At 54.1% G+C, this 20,377-nt stretch overlaps 8 protein-coding genes across 8 annotated transcripts; 3 read left to right on the forward strand and 5 right to left on the reverse strand.

Moving 5' to 3' along the window:
* Positions 1-1,244: 1,244 nt before the first annotated feature.
* Positions 1,245-5,547, forward strand: ssdA (mRNA-binding translational repressor SSD1; the record flags this gene model as incomplete). Its single annotated transcript, XM_056687685.1, has 4 exons — positions 1,245-1,341; positions 1,406-4,008; positions 4,079-5,439; positions 5,508-5,547. 4 exons carry the CDS (start codon positions 1,245-1,247, stop codon positions 5,545-5,547), a joined length of 4,101 nt encoding a protein of 1,366 aa, XP_056543240.1.
* An 850-nt stretch (positions 5,548-6,397) lies between these two features.
* Positions 6,398-6,784, forward strand: N7482_005561 (uncharacterized protein; the record flags this gene model as incomplete). The annotated part of the gene is made up of 2 exons (XM_056687686.1): positions 6,398-6,595; positions 6,647-6,784. 2 exons carry the CDS (start codon positions 6,398-6,400, stop codon positions 6,782-6,784), a joined length of 336 nt encoding a protein of 111 aa, XP_056543241.1.
* A 2,168-nt stretch (positions 6,785-8,952) lies between these two features.
* Positions 8,953-10,454, reverse strand: N7482_005562 (putative ubiquitin conjugating enzyme E2; the record flags this gene model as incomplete). Its single annotated transcript, XM_056687687.1, has 3 exons — positions 8,953-9,948; positions 10,022-10,360; positions 10,452-10,454. The coding sequence occupies 3 exons, from the start codon at positions 10,452-10,454 to the stop codon at positions 8,953-8,955; spliced, it is 1,338 nt and encodes a 445-aa protein (XP_056543242.1).
* Positions 10,455-11,310: 856 nt separating this feature from the next.
* Positions 11,311-11,882, reverse strand: N7482_005563 (uncharacterized protein; the record flags this gene model as incomplete). Its single annotated transcript, XM_056687688.1, has 2 exons — positions 11,311-11,727; positions 11,808-11,882. The coding sequence occupies 2 exons, from the start codon at positions 11,880-11,882 to the stop codon at positions 11,311-11,313; spliced, it is 492 nt and encodes a 163-aa protein (XP_056543243.1).
* A 1,467-nt stretch (positions 11,883-13,349) lies between these two features.
* N7482_005564 (uncharacterized protein) lies at positions 13,350-13,823 on the reverse strand (the record flags this gene model as incomplete). The annotated part of the gene is made up of 1 exon (XM_056687689.1): positions 13,350-13,823. One exon carries the CDS (start codon positions 13,821-13,823, stop codon positions 13,350-13,352), a length of 474 nt encoding a protein of 157 aa, XP_056543244.1.
* A 958-nt stretch (positions 13,824-14,781) lies between these two features.
* Positions 14,782-15,381, reverse strand: N7482_005565 (membrane magnesium transporter family protein; the record flags this gene model as incomplete). The annotated part of the gene is made up of 3 exons (XM_056687690.1): positions 14,782-14,838; positions 14,999-15,248; positions 15,326-15,381. The coding sequence occupies 3 exons, from the start codon at positions 15,379-15,381 to the stop codon at positions 14,782-14,784; spliced, it is 363 nt and encodes a 120-aa protein (XP_056543245.1).
* A 938-nt stretch (positions 15,382-16,319) lies between these two features.
* N7482_005566 (translation elongation factor 1 subunit beta) lies at positions 16,320-17,377 on the reverse strand (the record flags this gene model as incomplete). Its single annotated transcript, XM_056687691.1, has 4 exons — positions 16,320-16,549; positions 16,607-16,980; positions 17,245-17,284; positions 17,338-17,377. 4 exons carry the CDS (start codon positions 17,375-17,377, stop codon positions 16,320-16,322), a joined length of 684 nt encoding a protein of 227 aa, XP_056543246.1.
* Positions 17,378-17,710: 333 nt separating this feature from the next.
* On the forward strand, positions 17,711-20,101 carry hsp78 (chaperone ATPase HSP78; the record flags this gene model as incomplete). Its single annotated transcript, XM_056687692.1, has 1 exon — positions 17,711-20,101. The coding sequence occupies one exon, from the start codon at positions 17,711-17,713 to the stop codon at positions 20,099-20,101; it is 2,391 nt and encodes a 796-aa protein (XP_056543247.1).
* Positions 20,102-20,377: the final 276 nt, after the last annotated feature.

Raw genomic sequence — 20,377 nt, forward strand, 5'->3', positions numbered from 1 at the left:
CCTCTCCTTTCCGTACCCAAGCCTCTCCCCACACCCGCTTTGTATGGATCCATCATCACCTCTTTCTTCTCCTTTCCCCTCCTCCCTCTTCTTCTTGCTCTTGCTTCTTCCCATCTCTCTCTTCCCCCCTCCATCGTTCCTTCAAGTCGAATCAGTCGATGTGTGCATCGTCTATTCCATCATTCCCCTAAATACTCTTGTTGTCATTCTCTTCGGCAACCATCTGGGCTTGCCCGTTCTCTGGAATTCCGGGATTCCTCGCGAAACCGAGAAAGCTCCTCCGGCAGCTTAGCCTCTGGTGAATTCGAGCCTCGATCATCCCCTGGCGGCCGATCCAGGATTCAATCCGCTTCCTTCCAACCTTTTGTGCCGGTTGCTCGCTGCCTGTGCGTCCTCAGCACCCCAGCTGCAATCCGCCGACTCGGTCCTTCCCAAACTCCTCCCGAATCGAACATCGTCCCTTTCTAGTCGGTCTTTGGCTTGATCGATTCAACGCGCATCGAGCGTGCAATTGACTCGGCTTCCGCTTCTCTCAATTTTGCGACGTACTGGTGGCCCTTTCCGTCACCGCTTCGTTGGCTGCTCTGCACCGAGCAAATTTCATCCCACGTTGGACAAGTACAGACGTCATTTCTTTTTTGGAATGCCAGGGCTCGGAGTCTGCCATTAGCTTTTCTTGCAGGTAAGGGTGTTGCTTTGCATCTTTGAGGATTCGTGTGGTGGGAGATAGGCAACGTCTGTGTTGTCCGGTCGTGTTGGACCACACAGGTCGCTCGCCCTTCCCCGTGTATCTGCTTCCTCGAAAGTGCTCGAGTCCCTCCCTCCCCTTCGCTGCCGGCAATGGCAACATTGCTTCTACACTGACCACAAACCCATCATCGCAACTTCCTCATCTCCTGTCCCTCTTTCCCTCCCTGCTCGCTCCTTCAGTCTTGACTCGCCACTTTGTTTGGTCCCTCCCTCTCTCTTGTTTATTTTCACCACACACTCTCTCCCATCCATCACCATTCCACCTTGCTGATTCACTCTCTTTCTCTTGCGTCCAGTATACTTCGCCCTCTCCGTCCTCGTTTTGGAAACGATCGTCCGAACATAAGCGAGCCACCTGCGGTCGGTTTGTGATCCGATATAATTCAGTTCGGTTGCCTTCGAAGGCAACACCAGTCTCTCCTGTCTCCGGATTCCTTTCCGCCCTTCCGCATTTTACACTCTACAGTGATTGCCGTCTTCCGTCATCCGGGATCATGGATCAACAAGGCCAATCTGGGGTACCAGGCCCCGCTGGCCGCAAGCTCCATATCGCTCACCGGAGAAGTCCATCTGAGCTGACCCCTTTGATGAGTACGGCCATCCCCTTTTCCGCTCCTTGCAATAGCTCTCAACTGATCCCATTTACTCTGTTTAGTGGAACAGCTGGCCATTCAGCAACAGATCGAGCTGCTCCAGCAGCAACAGCAACAGATTGCAGCCACACACCAGCAGTACGTGAACATGGGCCTCTTGCAACCCCAGCAGCTGGGTCAGGTCAACGCCTTCTCTCCGGGTGGCTCGATGGGTGGTGTCTCTCCTCAGGTCAACGCCTTCCAGTTCCCCCAGCAGCAACAGCAGCAGCTTGGGGTCCCCATGAACGCTCCAAACCAACACTCCCACCGTCGCAACCAATCTGCTCTCCCTGGCCTCGCGATGGGTCCCCCTCCTGCTCCATCGTCTGGTGCTTCCGGATACTCCGATTACAACCAACAAGGCCAAAATAATCATCAGAAAAATGAAAACACCACTCACGGTCGCGGCCGCGGTGGTGCCCCTAGCGGTGGTGGTCACCAGCGCCGCCACTCTCTTGCTCTCCCTGAGGCAAAGAAAGCCGCCGAGCTGGCTCAGCAGAAGCGGACGGCCTCTGGCTTCCAGTTCCCTGCCCCCGCTCCCGGTTCTGAGAACCAGTCTGCCTCGGATGACAAGCCTGGCTCCAGCACGTCTCCGGCACCCCAGGGTCTCGGTCTGCAACGCGCAGGCAATATTCGCGCTGGCGGTCACGGTCGTAGTCAATCGATGGCCATTGGCGGCAACCGAGGCTCCATTTCCGGCCGCGGGGCGGGTGGGTTCCAATTCCCTGCTCCTAGTGAGGGTCAACCCGACAACCAGCGCCGCGGCAGCCAGCCAGGTCACGCTCGCACCGGGTCTCGAAACTTTGATGGGAACTGGCGCCAGCCCAACAACCAGAATCAAGGTCAGGATCAACAGAAGTCCTTCGGCGGCCAGCAGCAGCAGCAGGGAGGTGGTTTCCAACCCGGTCACCGCTCGCGCGGTTCTATGAACCAGTCGATGGGCTCCATCGGCCAGTTCCAGTACCCCGGCCAGCCCCAGCTCATCCAGCTGCCCCAGGGCCAGGTCATGATGGCTCCGCCACAAATGTTCGCTGGCGGCCAGCAGCTGAACCCGCTTCAGCTCGCCCAGCTCCAGGCCCTTCAGCAGCAGAATGGCCAGGGCATGGGAGGCCTACAGGCGAGTCAGCACGCCCCTCCCCAGCTTTCTGTGCAGCAACAGCAGCAGCAGCAGCAACAACAGCGGAAGACTCTATTCACTCCTTACCTGCCCCAGGCCAATCTGCCTGCTCTGATCAGCAACGGTCAGCTAGTTGCGGGTGTTTTGCGTGTCAACAAGAAGAACCGTTCCGACGCCTACGTGACTACTCCCGATCTTGATGCCGATATCTTTATCTGCGGTAGCAAAGACCGCAACCGTGCTTTGGAAGGTGACTTTGTTGCCATTGAGCTGCTGGACGTTGATGAAGTGTGGGCCCAGAAGAAGGAGAAAGAGGAAAAGAAGAAGCGCAAGGATATCACGGATGCGCGCTCTGGCAGCAATGCTGGAAATGATAAGTTGGGTCGATCGGACTCCAGTGGCGATAGACAGGAGATCGGCCCGGATGGAAGCATTCGTCGCCGTGGCAGTCTTCGTCAGCGTCCCACCCAAAAGAAGAACGACGATGTCGAAGTTGAAGGGCAGAGCCTTCTGCTTGTCGAGGAGGACGAGATCAGCGACGAGCAGAAGCCCCTGTACGCCGGTCACGTGGTTGCGGTTGTTGAGCGCATTGCGGGTCAAATGTTCTCTGGAACTTTGGGTCTACTTCGTCCCAGCAGCCAGGCGACCAAGGAGAAGCAGGAGGCGGAACGGCAGGCCAGAGATGGTGCCCATGGCCGCCATCAGGATCGCCACCAGGAGAAGCCGAAGATCGTCTGGTTCAAGCCTACTGACAAGCGTGTACCCCTGATCGCCATTCCGACTGAGCAGGCTCCTCGGGACTTTGTCGAGAAGCACCAGGATTATGCCAACCGCATTTTCGTTGCCTCCATCAAGCGCTGGCCCATCACTTCTCTGCATCCCTTCGGTACCTTAGTGGAGCAGCTCGGCGAGATGGGTGACCTGCGGGTTGAAACCGATGCTCTTCTCCGTGACAACAACTTCGGATCCGATGAGTTTTCGGAGGCAGTCATCAAGAGCATCGGCTGGGAGGACTGGTCAGTTGCGAACGAGGGTGATGCCCTCGCTTCCCGCCGTGATTTCCGTGAAGAGACCACCTTCACCATCGATCCGGAGAACACCAAGGCCCTTGAGGACGCCTTCCATGTCAAGAAGCTTGCCGATGGCAAGGTCGAAATCGGTGTTCACGTTGCGGACATTGCCCACTTCGTTAAGGGCAACTCTCTCGTTGACCGGGAAGCTAAGAAACGCGGCACAGCTGTCTACTTGGTTGACCGTGTTATGAACATGCTGCCGCCCCGTGTCTCCACCGAGCTCTGCTCCCTTGTTCCTGGCGAGGACCGCCTCACCGTTAGCGTGATCTTCAAGGCCAATCCTGAGACCGGCGCAATTGATGATGACGTCTGGATCGGCAAGGGTATTATTAAGAGCGCTGGCCGCCTCGGCTACAACGAGGTCAACTCCGTGCTTACTGGCAAGTCGGACTCCACCAGCGCCGGTATTACCACTGCCAGCCTTGAGTTGCTGAATGTAAGTTCACTTTGTTTTATTTTTGGTCCACTTTGCTTTGATTTTCCGTATCTGATGAGTGATTCCTCAGGCTATTGCAAACAAGTTCCGTGATGCTCGATTCGGCAACCGTGCCACTAATGTCCCAAGCCTGCGCCTCCTTCAGCAACTGGATGACGAGAACGTGCCGGTCGAGTACAACATTTTCGAGTCAAGCCCGGCCCACGAGCTTGTTGAGGAGCTCAGCCGCCAGGCTAACTTCTACGTTGCTCGCAAGTTGGTCAGCGCTATGCCCGAAAGGGCTTTCCTGCGTCGCCAATCTCCTCCCAACTCTCGCCGCCTGACGTTGTTCGTGGAGCGGATGAACCGCCTTGGCTTCAGCATGGACTCTTCCAGCAGTGGCACCCTGCAAAGCTCTCTCTGCAGGGTTGATGATGTCGATCTCCGCAAGGGCATGGAGACATTGCTCTCTAAGGCCATGCAGCGTGCCAAGTACTTCGTTGGAACTGGTGCTGCGGACGAGCAGCGCCAACATTACACTCTCAACGTGCCTGTGTACACTCACTTTACCAACCCCTCTCGCCGTTATGCTGATATTCTTGTGCACCGCCAGCTCGAGGCTGTCCTCTCCGAGGGTGCTATTGAGTTCACCGATGATGCCGAGTCCTTGAACAAGACCGCTGATCTGTGTAACAATAAGAAGGATTCGGCTCTCAACGCGCAGGAGCAGAGTGTCCACATTGAGGCCTGCCGCAACATGGACCGGAAAGTTCATGAAATTGGCGGAGACCTCATTAGCGAGGGTATTGTTCTCTGCGTTTACGAGTCCGCCTTTGACGTTCTCATTCCTGAGTATGGCTTCGAGAAGCGGGTTCACTGTGATCAGCTGCCGCTGAAGAAGGCAGAGTACCGCAAGGACAGCCGTGTCCTCGAACTTTACTGGGAGAAGGGTGTTCCCTCTTCTGCCTACATTCCTGAGGATGAGCGTCCAAAGCCCGGCAACTCTCGCGCAGCCCAGGCGGCTGCTGCTGCCCGCGAAGCGGAGGCCGCTAAGGAACGTGCTCGGGAGCGCGATGAGGCCATGCGCAAGCAGACTGAGACTGGCACCATGTCTGCTGACGCTGTCGATGCCCTCTTCGATGATGAGGAGGATGTCGACGAGGTGACTGAAATGGCCGCTGGGGTGTCTCTGAATTCGGCCGACCGGTCGACCCAGAGCATGCCTCCGTCGCCGACTCGCAACGGCCACCATCAGCAGGCCCCTCACCGTACTCGGTCTGACCCGAAGATTGCCTCGAGCACCAACGATGCTCCCGAGAACAAATTGACCAACAAGGAGAAGTACCTGAAGCTTTTCAAGTTGAGAGAAGAAGATGGCGAATTCATCCAGGACGTCACCGAGATGACTCGTGTTCCCATCATCCTGAAGACCGACCTGAGCAAGAGCCCACCGTAAGCTTCTCTATCCCCGCGCTCCCGCGGGCTATCTTTGATGGATTCATACTAACGCCCATCCACAGTTGCCTGACCGTCCGGTCTGTCAATCCCTATGCCCTGTAAAGGTCTCTGAGACGATTGTCTTCTCCTTTCTTGGGAAATATTATTGCATGCCTATCCTGCAGATTCTTTGGGTGTGTTGGGCATGGTTCCCATATCCCGCCACACCTACGGACATAATTCTCCCCCAACATGCTGATCGAACATATGATTATCGGGTGATTTCCTGGCAACCGGATTAACCCACAAACTCTTCCCACCCATTCTTCCGACGTGTCCTGGGGGCCTTCGTATACTTATTTGTTTGTTATATGTTGTGTAGCGGTTGTCTGTTGTTTTACTTTTCTATTTTTCTTGCAAGCATCTTGAGTTTTTCTTCTGGAGCGAGAAAGAAAGATAGTGTGGTCCTATGTCTGAGCTTTTTGAGTCTCGGAACCCTTTCCTGTTCCGATTTCGTGCGCTTTCGAGTGTCTCTGGGATTTTCAGTCTTGCGCGATGCTTGGAGATGGTGCTGACAGGGGGGAAAGATTGATTGCAGCTCGATAGTTTCCGGAGAGTCGTTTATTAATCCAGCTATTCACATCCTCTTTGCTTGTAATGTCTGCGGTTATGGTAGCAGGTAGTCTTGTATCTTTATGAAGAGAAAAGCAATACATCACCATAGTACCAGCAGCGATTGCAATTCAGGAACTCCGTCGTATGGGGATGCCCGTAATAACTCGCGTCTATGAAGTTGTGGCAAACGCAGTCGTTTGCATTTCCCCTCTTGAGTCTCTCAAATTTACATACAAAAGCAGAAGAGATGTGGACTTGATAAGCCCGTTCTTAGTGGTAAGTTACCACTCCACATATTGCGACCTAAGTTCCTTCATCCGCAACACCTGTTTACGAACGGCGTGAAACGTTGCCACAAATGAGAGACGACTACACCGAGTGGGAGCGCTACTCGCATCCTAACCCAGATGAGGAAGACCCCCCCCCCCCCCCCCCCCCGACTCTGGACGAAATACAAACTCTGCAAGAATTTGCTGAGCGCTACAGCACATCCGATGCTATACCAGCAGATGACGCTGCTCGCAAGCTAATGTCGCTCGCTGACGAGGACCGCGTAGTAGATGAGTGCCAGAGTGATGTCGTGGACACAGGCGAACGCGTTTCCTAGTTATTATTGGATGCCGATATCGATATGCCGCGCTATCAGCCTGCCGTTCTCAAGCTGGTTGAGGCTATTCGCGCGCTTCCTAAGCTGGAAAGAACCGAGACGCAGATCAGTACCGGGCCGTTTCGAGGACAAAATTAGAAACCTATAGGTCCTTAGAGGTATTCGAAAACATTTGGTCTAAGACTTATTCGCGTAAGTAGCCTACTTTCTTCCCCCCTAATCCCCAATCCCCTAAAAAACAACCTAGTCGTCTCCTTTGCTAGCGTGGCATAACGGCTTAAACCTTACGAGATATCTATATCCTCTTGAGCTTTATAGGGTTCTACTAGGTAATCAATCTTAATAGACGTAGTATACCTTATACTAATCCTTTTATTATAGGCTGTTAGCAGATAAGATACGGCCTATATCCCCTTTACGGATAGATTAGCTTCTATAGTGCTAACGCTTTTTATACGCACTATCTTGCTGTCTATCCTCCCGATTTCCCTAAATCAACCGAATTAACTATAGCATTACGACTTCTCGTGTTCGTACTAGAGCAGGATCTATAGACTTATACCTATATAACTACCGCCGCCGACGTAGTCGCCAACACTCTTATAGTACTACTACCCTCGGTACGCTTACCGCGCTACTAATTCTAATATTAAATATAAGTAAGAACGAACGCCACGATTGCACTTAAGATGACTAACTTATGAAATCTAGACTGATGTACACGCTATGGTCCCCTTTTTGAAATTGCCGGGCATATTATCTTTAGTTTTGTAGGAAAGAGAGATCTATCTCTACTCGAAACAGTAAAATTGCGTGGTTGGAATCTTTGGGCGGGAGACTCAATCGTTCTCGATGGAGAGATGGGAATTTTGGAAAAAGCGGTTGCGGTGGACAAGTGAGCAAGATGAGCTGCTGGAACGGATGCGAGCTGACGCCCGGAAACTTGTGCAACTTATGCAAGAAATTGAGCAACAGAACCGAGGGATAAATTCGAGGGGTTAGGCTTAGCACAAACATGCTAACTATGGGCTAGTTTCGCCGTTGATTCCGTCCTACAATGGACAGCCACGGGGAGGGAAGTCCTTGTTGTGTGTTGTTCCGTGACTTGGAAAAAATTACCTATCAGTAAGGTCCAATTTTCCTTCGAGAACCCCGCTAGTGTGGACTATGTTACACGTCGTAGACTCTTGGTAATATGTGGCTCCAGCCCAAGAGGATCTACTACCTATATAGAGGTTTGAGCCTAGATAAGGCCCCATCAGGATAGAGATTTTCAAGAGACGCAATTGGACATAATGTCTTTCGACGTAAAATTTGGAAGATTATACCTTAAATTTATAGCGATATATACGCTAGGTAGGATAGAGCTAATTGGGTTAGTTAGATATCGGCCTAGGGTTTGAAGAATAACACTATACTGTATGTTCGGCGACAAAGAGGAGAGAGAGGAGGTTACAGAACAGCGTATCGGGCAGGTAACCGGATGTAGTAAGTCATAGATACCAATATTAGTACTATTTGTATATTCCGCGCTCAATCACGCGCTTGATTGCTCGAGCAACATACCACGTTGCTCTCCTTCAACCCGCTCGAGCTCATGCGCCCCTCGCACAGCATATAGATATGATAAGTTCTCCTCCGCTCGGCTTGTTGCTGTAGCTACCGGGTAGCCCATCGGAATGAAACCCCCTGGCAGAGACTAGTTCCTGCTCTATCGTTTTCAAGTATTCCGATCTCGACCATGAGCTCTGGATACGATGGAAGCGGAGATCATCAATCTTGGTGAATTGAATGAAATGACTCGTACAAGAGTTGGGAGGCTCTTGTATCTGCTAGATGCAGGATAGGGGGTGGGGATCGGGCTTGATGTACATGCAGATGAGTCAAAAAGGTGTTGACAAGTTACGGAGGGAAACTAGATGGTCACTCTGCTCCCACATCTCGCAGTGTGCTCCGACATAAGCTGGGCGAATTATTCCAGGCTGGGAGTTGGAGAATCCAGAGGCCTTCCGGGTGAGTGAAAAGCCAGAGACGCGAGTGGATCCGGTGTGAGCGAATCTTTGGAACATGTATGCGGAAAACGAATGTGTGGATTGATCAATATCAAAAACGCCATAGGAATGAGAATCTGAGGCACTTGATAAACTAAAGTGGAAAATGATTCGCAAATGCAACCAGTTCAATGTATGTATCCCCCATCAAATCGCAAAGTAGGGGTATCGTAGTTAGGGCTATCCATCAAAAGAACACCCATATGCAAAAATAACATCAAAGCAACGAAGAGAGAACCATATACCGACGAATCACTACAGTCGACGCACGCCAATTCGCGGCTTCGGCTTCGGGGCAGCGGCCTTGCGCGCGCCTGCACCGAGCTTCTTGGACATTTTTGAAGGTTGCGCTTCTTGAGAAGCGACTCCGTGAGCAGCCAAAGTCGGATCCGGTATTGAAGCGACTGGATGGGGGCCATTTCCAGACTTCGCAGCTTGCAGTTCGCATCTCTCCTTCAGGCCCAGTACACCTGAGTCACAGTTCTCTTTACCATCCCCATTGTACCGGGTCCGGTCCGGGACATCCTCATAGATGTGAATATCATCGTGGAGGCGGAAAGGTGCATTGATACTCTTGCTGAGGGTGAGCTTGGGGGACTTGCGCAGTGGCGAGGCCGACTGTCGCGCGCGGGTGTGATTGGCGGTAATGTTTTGCTCCGAGGATGTCAAGTTGGGCGTCTGGGCGGTCTCTGACTCCGAATCCGAGTCGATGAGCATCATGTCGGCATCGGGATCGTGGGGGTACGGCATTGAGAGGACGGAGAGCGGCCGCTTGCCAAGTGCGTTCTTGCGGGGGCTTGGAGGTGCGAGGCAGACCGGCGACGGAGAGAGGGATGGGTTGTTTTCTTTGCTTGCACTCGCGGGATCCTCATCTTCGCTGTCACTCATGCCCTCGTTGCGTTCTGGGATGGTTGGCTGGGAGGGTTCGGCGGCAGCGTGTGGCACGTAGGTCCTGGGTGGGGAAATGTTGCGAGCCACTTTCTTGGGGATGCTCGATTGCAGACGCGGTTGTTTCCGTGGGCGAGGGTTTTGAGACTCGACATGGTGGTCCTTCGGAATGGAGCTGGCGTCTTCGCCTCGAAATTTGGCTTCCTTCACAGCATCTTGGAGAGCAGGTTGGATTGGCGCGTGGATAGAGGTCATCAGCTTGGCTTGGTGGGCAAAGTCCGCGTAGTCCTCTCGGAGCAGTGTGCCTGCAGTCGAGTTGAGGGCAGAATCGGGGTTCGGGTGGATGAGAAGACAGGAAATGGTCTGTAAAGGAGGCGGTGGTCAGCGGAGGGATCGAAAGCCGGGGGCAGAGTTCATTTGGGAACACGGAACTCACAACAAGCACATCGCGCAGTGTCAACGTGGACTTCCAGTCTCTCTTCAATGTATCCACACAGACAGCGCCCGTGAGCTCCTCCACGTTCGGGTGCCAGATCCTCGTGCGGAACGTGGCCTTGGGCGGGCTATTGGGATAATCCTCCGGCATCTTGAGATGCAGGCGCCAGAGACCCTGCACGTACGGGGTGCCCGGGGGCCCTGTGAGGAGAACATTTAACTGTGATAGGTCGTCTGCTGCTGCAAACCCCCCATCGTCCGGGGGCAAGAGGTAGTACGGGGGTAGCTTGTCGCAATGGAGGGCAGCATGGTCTGCGGCGAGCCGGCGCAAGTTGGAAACCTAGATCACCGGGTCAGTACACGATAGCTCAGTCGGTGTCTTGATACTGGGTGCTGGCAGCGCTTCAAATGGGGGGGCTTCTTGGACTCACCATTGTGGGCGGGTGTGATGGTGTTTTGAACGGCGATCCTGGAGCAAAACAGTTGGTTACTTCGTCGACGGGTTGTTTGGGTGCCGCTAGTCCCGAAACGGGGACGCGTGATGACGCGTGATGACGCGTGCGCGTTACTCATTACATCTCCCGATCGGGCCAATATACTTCGCGTCGGTTGTGGATGCACCACGATCCACGATCAGAGTGACGATACATAGCCCGTTCCAATGATTCTCCCCGGGAATTGGATGTGGCCAAAACTTAATCTACCGTCTACAGGAGGGGGATTGTCGACAAGATCGGTCTGCAGTCTATCCCACCGGGTAGGTGTTCATATGGGCATGCTCCAGACAGGGCGCCTGTCCAGAACCCTTCAAGCATAATGACCCTATCATTACTTTGCAACCACCTTGTCCATCATGGTCGGCAGCTGACACACAGGAGACCCAATTTCAAGGAATGGCAGTCTGTCCGACCTTGTATTTACCAGGAATTAAGCTAATCATGAACATCGAAAAGATGTAAGAATCAAAAGAGGTAAGTGGGAAAAAGGGTGCGCCGTGGGTATGCTATCCGATGTGACACACGAGGAGGCAATAAAACAGATCCAGGTTCCCCCGGGAAATGGCCATGTACCAAGGCCCACAATATTAAGCGCAAAGAAGGAGAGTAAAGAAAGAAAACCCTTGCTCGCATGTTCATATCCCTCGTCCCATGGGACTCCAGCTTGAAATGGGAGTCAACCACGTTCCATGACCCTGTTCAGCCCCCTGCCCCGGTTCCAATAGCAGAGTATTTGCAGGCAATGGAAGCTCGGCGCTGGATGAAGAATGACTGGGCCAGCCTCTGAGCCGCTTTACAGAGCGAAAGCAGCCAGGGCAGCCAGACCAGCCAGGCCAATGGGGCCGGCAGTGGCCATGGCGGCACCGCCCGAGGAGCTGGAGCTGGAGGCACTGCTTGAGGAGGAGCCAGTGGCGGAGGAAGACGACGAGTCAGTCCCGGTCGAGGTGCTGGTGCCAGTGGCGGTGCCCGTGCCCGAGGTAGACTTCGTAGATGAGGTGAAGCCGCTCTTGGAGCCAGTAGCAGTGGCGCTGCCGCTGCTGCTGCCGGTGTTGGTGGCCGGCGTGACGACAGGCGAGGTCAGACCAGCGGGGATGGAAGCTGCGGGCTGCTGGGACGTCACAACCGAGGGCTGGGAGGTGACCACGGACGGCTGACCGGTCACGACGCCCAGGGAGTTGGTCTCGGTCAGGTACTGGGTGGCCGGGTTGCCCTATTCGCGAGTTAGCAACGGTTGGGCGACAGCGTCCAGGAAGCGACCCCCATCTCGTGGGGGAAATACGAAATACTGACCTCGCTGCTGGTGGTATCCGCAACAACGCCCGTGGCAAGGGCCGAGAGGGAAGCGACGATGATGGAGGCACGCATTTTGATGGTGATGAGGGATGATGGAGTAGGTGGAGAGAGGTGCAGTGAAGAAATGAAAGTCACGGCGGGCAAAGCGAGCGTCGGCAGAGTTTTAACAGGACAAGAGCGATGGTCTGGGGATCAGGTTGTCCTAGGAAACCGCAGGGTCGAGGGGTCTTATACTCCTCCATGTATCTTGCCGCACACGCCGCCCTGGCCAGTCACACAGCCAGTCACAGCCTGTCTGCCAGCACGATTCGAGCTAGCGCGGCCGCTGGATCTGCAAGGTTGGCCGTTCTATTTTGGTTTTGTCTCTGGGGTCACACCGGCCGGCGGTCGTGCAGCCGTGGTGCGTCAGCTCAGGGCTGCTGGTCGACCTGTACCGGAGGCTGTCTCTTCCAGAACCCACTCTGGCCTGTGGGCAATGCGTCGTATGGTTCCTACAGTAGCAGGAGTCGCGCAGGGCAGCAGCCTGCCCCCGGCATCCACTCATCCTGTCATTTTATTGCGGCCTGTGCGGGCCTGGAGGGCTTGGAGATCGCAAAGCAAAACAAGGACTCCGCGTTGGCTAGCGAATCGACTTGCAGGGGGACGGGAATCCCTGTTTTGCTTATTTGCCCCTGGGGAACAGCAGGGATCATGGCCAACAATCAGAGAGATCACAACGGCAATACGGAGTACACCATCCAGGATACGGCAACATCGAACCTACGCAGAGTTGGTCCATCCCTTCGGCCCTTCCCCGACAGCCTCGGGGAAAAGGTGGGAGGCATGGCAGACCGGAGAACACACCATCCGGTCTCGTTTCTGGTCGTTTCGGTTTGATTCTTTCCTATTCTTGGGTCCCCTCAATGGCTCGGTCCAAGGCAGTGTTGTGGTTCGACGTGCGTGGCGCATCGGTTGAGACCGCCCAGCGGCGAGACTAAGACTAGCTTCGGACGCTGATCGGCGGGGTGAGACATCGCCAGGATTCGTCGCCCAATTAGTCACCATTACTTACCTGGACTCCTCTGCAAGGCGATGGACCCCGAGAGGATCGTCTGTTCCGTTCCCGGCTGTCACGTCGCTTCGAATTTGCTTGGTTGATGGCCGTGGACGCAGCCATCCACAGTATCCGTCAGAAGCCACCATCATGATACCACCGGGAACGCAAAACATGCTGGCCGAGAGATCCAGGACGACAGTGGGTCTCGGGTCGCGTCCCCCGGGCCCATCGGTTGGCCCGCCCCGCCCCATCTCTTCCATCGTCCGGTCTCTGTCAGACTCCATTATGCCAGCCCTACCGTGGTAACCGCTCTACACCACCTACCCACTGCTCCCTCTGGGTTTCTACCACCATTCCTAGAGGCTCACGAATCCTTGCAGGGAAAACCCAGGTCGCCCAACGTTTTTTAAGCTTCAATACACTCTGGCGGGAACGGTCCCTCGGGGGTCTGTGCCAGCAGGCGACACGTATAGTGTGCTCAGTTTGATGAGACAGGGGATGGGTCAGAGGCAGTGTGTATCATCTGCAGTAGACAATGCGGCCGCCGATAGCGTCTCCAGGCGGGGCAGTGATCCGTACCAAAGGACAATAAAAGCGCGGTGCTCGTCTAGGGTTCGAGCCGATGCTGTATACACCGTAGTACCCAGAGGGCCGGGAAGGCGAAAAACAAGCAATGATGGAAGGATGCGAGGCGTGATTCGCCCATAGCCATCAGACGCAGGATCCTTGCTGGTCGGCATATCTTTATTTTGGCCAATGTGCGCCCCCACGCTGATCAATCCGCTGACAGTCAGGGCCACTCTAATGTTGCTGCTCACATGCAGAGCGTCAATATCAAATACCGCCACCAACGTCGAGATCTCCAGGTCTCTTCCCAAGGTCGAGATCATCGCCCATATGCCGTTCCGTATAATCGCGCCCAGAGGTAATGCGGGAGATACGTTTGCATGACTCTGCCGGAAATTGACGCCCTCCATAATCGGCCAGTCGAGAGCCAAGGAATTCCAGACTGCAGCCAACTCGCAGCGCAACTGACATCTGCGGTCTTGTAAAGCCCTCGGTTTTCAATCACGGACCCCTACTCTCATTCAAGCATCACGATAGTCATTATGAGTGATCGCCGCTAAACCTTCCCTATCTGTTCGCTCTGTTCGCGGCACCCTCGCCCGCCGCACTATTCAGACGCTTGTCGAGGAAAATCCCGATTATGCGGGCTTCCTCCGCTGCAAAAAGGGAGCCCATCTGTGAGACGACGTTGATCTCACCAGCCCAACATAGTCCAGAGGCGTATCTATCGGTATTAGAGATGTGTTTGAAGCGGCGCCTTCCCCGAGATGTTAAGCCCATTCTCGGAGACTTTCCTTTCCCCTCCTTTACTTGTGGAAGATCATCACATAATGGTGATCATGGATCGGCAAGGCTCGTGGGCCGGTCCACTCTTCCCACTAAAGCGCATGCCTCTATCACTTCACGCCGGATGAACACTCTATCCCCACTCCATTAGCGGCGATAGCTAGAACAAGGGCCCAGGTCTTCCCAAACACATCCAAGCCAAACCCGAACGGGAGGCAACAGAGCCGCATACAACACCAATATATGCCTGTCAGTGTAAGATGGTGTGGGAGGGTGATGATACACAAGGGACATGAGATGATCTCATAACTGTTACATGTCATTTCGGGTTCTGATCAAGTGCGATTCTTAATATTTTGGAGTCAAAGACGACCATCGTAACTGCTTTTCGATCCCAGTGACCCCAGGACACAAGAACAAAGCTTTGGAATCATCGAGATGCTGAAAACGCTCCAGTGAGCAGCAGCGGCAAGCTCCCATTCATCGGCAATATTGATTGAGGCTCCCTCGCAGCGATGCATATTATACAAAAAAGCGACTGCACCCTAATACGCGGCGCGATGCCAACCCCCTTCGCCAAGATCACTCCTTGGTCACCGCCTCCTGGCGGATCCAATCCGCAAACTCCTTTCGCTTGGCCTATGAAGTCATCAAGTCAGCATCCATCCATCATGTTCAGATAGTATTTTGGTTTCGATATCGGCAGTCCCGTGGCAGCGAAGGGCAATTCGGTCCAGCCAGACAACCACAATACGAGAAACATCAAAGGGCGGAACCGAAAGAAAAAACCCTGTCTTACCCGGATATCCCAAAACCCATAGCGCTCCTCCAGGCTCAGATAGGGATTCCGCGCACCGCCGTCCCGCTCAATCTCGCCGGCCCAGTCGCGCCAGCTGATCGGCTTCAGCTTGTCTGCACTTAGCACCAGCCCGATTGAGACCACTAGCACGGCCACCAGGACTTCGACAATGATATCTGGCGGCAGGGCCGTGGAGGAGGCGAGGCGCGCGTTGCTGAAGAGCACGCTGTGTTCGTGCGCGGAGTAGCCTCTGCAGATAGAAGAAGCGTGTTAGCTAGTCCAACTCAAGAGGGAGCATAGACAGTGTCGGTGATGTTGGACACATACGCGTGGGCCAGCAGGACCAGGCCAAATAGCGTGACCAGGTGCGAGAGGAAGCTCATGGTGAGGTGGTCAATTGGGAGTTTGCGAGGTGGGGGCGTGTTCCAAGATGGTTGAAGTTTTGGAATCCAGCGGATAGATTGTAAACAAACAGGCGAGATCCAATGAGGGGATGTCGGGATCGAGGAAGTGGGCGTTCTGGGGGTGTAGACCTGTACTCCTGGGTCGCTCTTCCATCGGAAGCTGGATGATCGCTGGGGGTCCGCCATCCCGCGTGGTGATTACCTAATCGCCGGGATCTCGAGCTCAAGGCTTGGGGGGAATTATAAGGTGCTTCTGAGACTACTCTGGGACTTCGATTATAGATTATCTGTGATATTATCAAATAGAACGTAGGCCTCGTTGAGCTTCTACCTAGGTGTTCCCAGGTCTATGAAAACTATGGTCTTCCAGATATAGGTTACCGTGCCTGTCTTCAACCTTACTCTTCGTTTCGCTCGATAAATATATTTGCCGGGTGGGTGCTGCCCACGGAGTATATGGAAGTTGGTTTTATGGTTTCATCGATTGGGTTGAGCATAACTAAGACAGTTGCATAAACCCTCCAAAAACACCATTGCTACCATAATTTGGGATTGCTACTCTAGTATAATACCCATGTGAAGCCCTAGGCTTTGCCGTGGGAGACTGGGAAGGTCGCCGTGGTCGGAGCCCCGCGCTCGAACCCGCTAGAAAAGAAAGTCTCTACCCCGCCATAGCAACGGGCGCGCAGTGGACGTGGCCTAAACATGTCGGGCAGAACGCCACGACCTGTCATGATCAAAGATGAAAGGGGTATTTCTACCAGTTGGAGGACATAATGGGTCATGAAAAGTTTTTTAAATTTTTTCATCAAACCAGCCATTATCAGACCGGGTTCTAGGTTCGTAACTATTTGGGGGTTCCTAAGACATCAAAAATTCCATCATCACGCCATTTCCACATCATCCATGGACATCAATTACAGCTTCTGCATAGCAGCAATGTCGGTAGACTGGACGTGGTCCTCATCCTCCTCGATCTGAGCCTGGAGAGCATCGGTGGAGACCTTCTCGTCCTCGACGACCAGGTTGATCTGGAGCTTCTTGATACCGAAGCCGACGGCGACGAGCTTGGAGGCACCCCAGACAAGACCATCCATCTCAATGGCGCGGACGTTCTCCTCCATCTCCTTGAGGTCGGTCTCGTCATCTACATCATGTTAGTAAGAAGATTCTAGCGGCCGAAAAATCCGAAGAAAACACATACCCCAGGGCTTGACCTCAAGGGTCACCAGAGACTTGGCAGCGGGCTTGGGCTTAGCGGCCTTCTTGGCCTTGTAATCCTCCAGACGCTTGTTGCGCTCAGCGACAACGGCGGCATCCTCCTCCTCGGAGTCGGAGCCGAAGAGGTCCTCCTCCTCCTCATCCTCCTCGGGCTTGTCCTTGGGGTTGGAGGGGAGCTCAGTGGACTCGGGGCCGTAGGCAGTGAAGCCCTTGGAGGCATCACCGGGGAGGGTAGAGAACTCGCTCTCGTAAGAGGCGATGTGCTTGTACCAGCGGGCAACGTGGGGGTACTTGGCAGCGTCGGGGGCGGCGCTGAAGGCCTTGAAGGTCACAACATCGGCCTGGCTGGGGGCGTTGCTGTCCAAAACAGTCAGTTTTGACGTACAGGTATAATATCGACACGAGATGACATTTGCAATGAATGCAATGAAGATCAGAGACGCGATTGCTCGCAATTGGATGTAGTCACACGGCGGGGTCTTAAGCCGCCTCCTAAACACGGACCAATTTTTTCTCATCATAGAAAGCACGGGGATCAAGACACGACATCGGGTGAAATGAACACAAGAAAAGAAGACAAAATACCATCAAACAAAGGGAGACGAAAGCGGGATCTCTTACCCAACGATGTAGCTGCGAGTGGCCAGGTAGTTGTTGGCCACTGGGGGCCAGTCAGTCCATGAACTCAGGAGAAAGAGGCGAGGGAGTGCCTACGAGTCAGGCCGGCGTCAGAGACGAAGTCGGTGAAACCCATTGTGAGTGAGGTGTGTTGGTTTGGGGGTGGGAGAGGAAAAGGGGGTATGAAGAAAACAAAGTGGGATTGGGGGACCGAGGGGTAAAGGTTTTTTTTTCCCGTTTAAATTGGGCGACCGCCGGCGCTCCACGTGACTTGAGTGGTGACGGAGCTTGGTCCAGTCGCTGCGGAGTTGCCGCCGCTGCGAGCCCCGGCGAGCCACTCAGCGCCGTCGCGGTGGAGCTTTCGAGAAGCATCGCGATGAACCCGCGAATGCAGCTATTAAAGCTGTACAAGCCTCCCGCCCAAGGGACTGCCCTGCATCATCCCCCCTCTCCACCAACCCCCACTACTATGGCGGCCAGACTCGCTCTCAACTCGCGCACTCGACTGTTGCGCACACCCAATCTACCTACCTCCTCTCGACTACTCTCTCTGAATTCACGCTCGTCGCAACTCCCCCGGATTCCGGCACTCCTTGCACCTGCTGTTAGAACCATCCCAGCTGTCTCGGTGCGTCATTATGCCAATGGCCGACCACACCCTCCCGGGGGTACGCACCGCATGGACATGAGCGGAGGGTCAGAGAAGCCTGCTTTGGAACAATTTGGTACAGATTTGACGGAGAAGGCGAAAGCGGGAAAGCTAGACCCGGTTATTGGAAGAGACGCCGAGATCCATCGTACCATTCAGGTTCTGTCTCGACGTACCAAGAACAATCCCGTCTTGATTGGCGCGGCTGGCACCGGTAAGACCGCTGTGTTGGAGGGTCTGGCCCAGCGCATTGTGCAGGGAGATGTTCCGGAGAGCATCAAGAACAAACGCGTGGTCAGTCTGGACTTGGGATCCCTGATCGCAGGCGCCAAGTTCCGCGGTGACTTTGAGGAGCGTTTGAAATCCGTGCTGAAGGAGGTCGAAGATGCTGAAGGCAAGGTCATTCTCTTTATTGACGAGCTCCATACCCTGCTGGGACTGGGCAAAGCCGAGGGCAGTATCGACGCTAGCAATCTCCTCAAGCCTGCTCTGTCCCGAGGTGAACTCCAATGCTGCGGTGCCACAACCCTGAATGAGTATCGGTTAATTGAGAAGGATGTCGCCCTCGCCCGCCGATTTCAGCCCATCCTGGTCGGCGAACCGTCCGTTGCCTCGACCATCTCCATCCTACGTGGCATTAAGAACAAGTACGAAGTCCACCACGGTGTCCGAATTACCGATGGTGCTCTCGTTGCCGCAGCTACCTACAGCAACCGTTACATCACCGACCGATACCTCCCAGACAAAGCCATTGACCTGGTCGACGAAGCCGCATCTGCACTCCGCCTTCAGCAAGAATCCAAACCCGACGCGATTCGGGAACTGGAACGTGAAATCACAACAATCCAGATTGAACTTGAGTCCCTCCGCAAGGAAACCGACGTGAGCAGCCGCGAGCGTCGGGATAAGCTTCAGGAAGACTTGAAGACCAAACAGGAGGAAGCTGCCAAGTTGACTGAAGTCTGGGAGAAAGAGAAGGCTGAAATCGATGGAATCAAGCGCACAAAGGAAGATCTGGAACGCGCTCGATTCGAGCTCGAACAAGCCCAGCGTGAAGGCAACTTCGCCAAGGCAGGTGAGCTCAGATATTCTACCATCCCTGACCTCGAAGCCAAATTGCCCAAGGAAGGGTTCGAGCAGGATGCTGAAAGGCAGACTCTGATCCATGATTCCGTCACGGCCGATGACATTGGCAATGTTGTCTCTCGGACTACCGGCATTCCTGTCAACAAACTGATGGCGGGAGAAGTCGAGAAGCTGATTCACATGGAGGATATCCTCCGGCGGTCAGTTCGTGGCCAGGACGAAGCTCTCTCTGCAGTAGCCAATGCAGTTCGTATGCAGCGGGCTGGCCTTAGTGGTGAGAATCGGCCACTGGCTTCATTCATGTTCCTGGGTCCGACTGGTGTGGGCAAGACAGAACTCTGCAAGAAAATGGCTGAGTTCCTTTTCTCCACCGAGACTGCAGTTGTGCGATTTGACATGAGCGAGTTCCAAGAGAAGCATACTATCAGCCGTCTGATCGGCTCCCCGGCTGGTTACGTGGGTTACGATGATGCTGGCCAGCTTACCGAAGCAGTGAGACGCAAGCCATATGCTGTCCTTCTGTTCGATGAGTTTGAGAAGGCGCATCGGGATATCTCTGCTCTGTTGCTGCAGGTACTCGACGAAGGCTTCCTCACTGATGCACAGGGCCACAAGGTGGACTTCAGGAACACTCTCATCGTCCTGACCTCGAACCTTGGCGCTGAAATTCTTGTCGGTGCGGATCCCTTGCATTCCTACAAGGACACCGGCGCCGCCGAGCTTTCGCCAGACATCAAGAAGGCTGTGTTGGACGTTGTCCAAAGTGCCTACCCGCCTGAATTCCTGAACCGTATCGATGAGTTCATCATTTTCAAGCGACTCTCGAAGGAAGCACTGCGGGACATCGTCGACATCAGGCTCAAGGAACTCCAAGGGCGCCTGGATAGCCGTCGTATGGTCTTGCAGGTGGATGACGAGATTAAAGACTGGCTGTGCGAGAGGGGCTACGATACGAAGTTCGGTGCTCGCCCTCTCAATCGGTTGATTGCCAAGGAGATTGGAAACCGGCTGGCCGACAAGATCATCCGTGGCGAGGTCACTTCTGGCCAGATTGCTCGGGTTTCCCTCAATGATGATAAGACTGGCCTGGTTGTGTCGACAGAGGGAGCGGAGGAAAACTCATGATTCTTAATTTTACTGGTGATTAAAAGGGCATATGAGGTCGGTGTTTGGGTTTGATCTTTGGATTTGAGATGTCATGACTTGTATAATATTACACTACTCGGATCTACTGTCCATTAATGCAACTCTGCTCATACACAATCGGATTAATTCTTATTATAGTCTGTAGTTGTTCTGCTTGGGATTGGCAACGTGACCTGGTGAACGTCGCCTCGAGTTTTCCTGTCCACGTTTGCAACCATCGCTCCCATCGAGCATCCATCCCCTCTCCTTTCAAAA

This window comes from Penicillium canariense (assembly GCF_028826845.1).
Source record: "Penicillium canariense strain IBT 26290 chromosome Unknown utg000003l_segment0_segment0, whole genome shotgun sequence".
Classification (NCBI taxonomy): domain Eukaryota; kingdom Fungi; phylum Ascomycota; class Eurotiomycetes; order Eurotiales; family Aspergillaceae; genus Penicillium; species Penicillium canariense.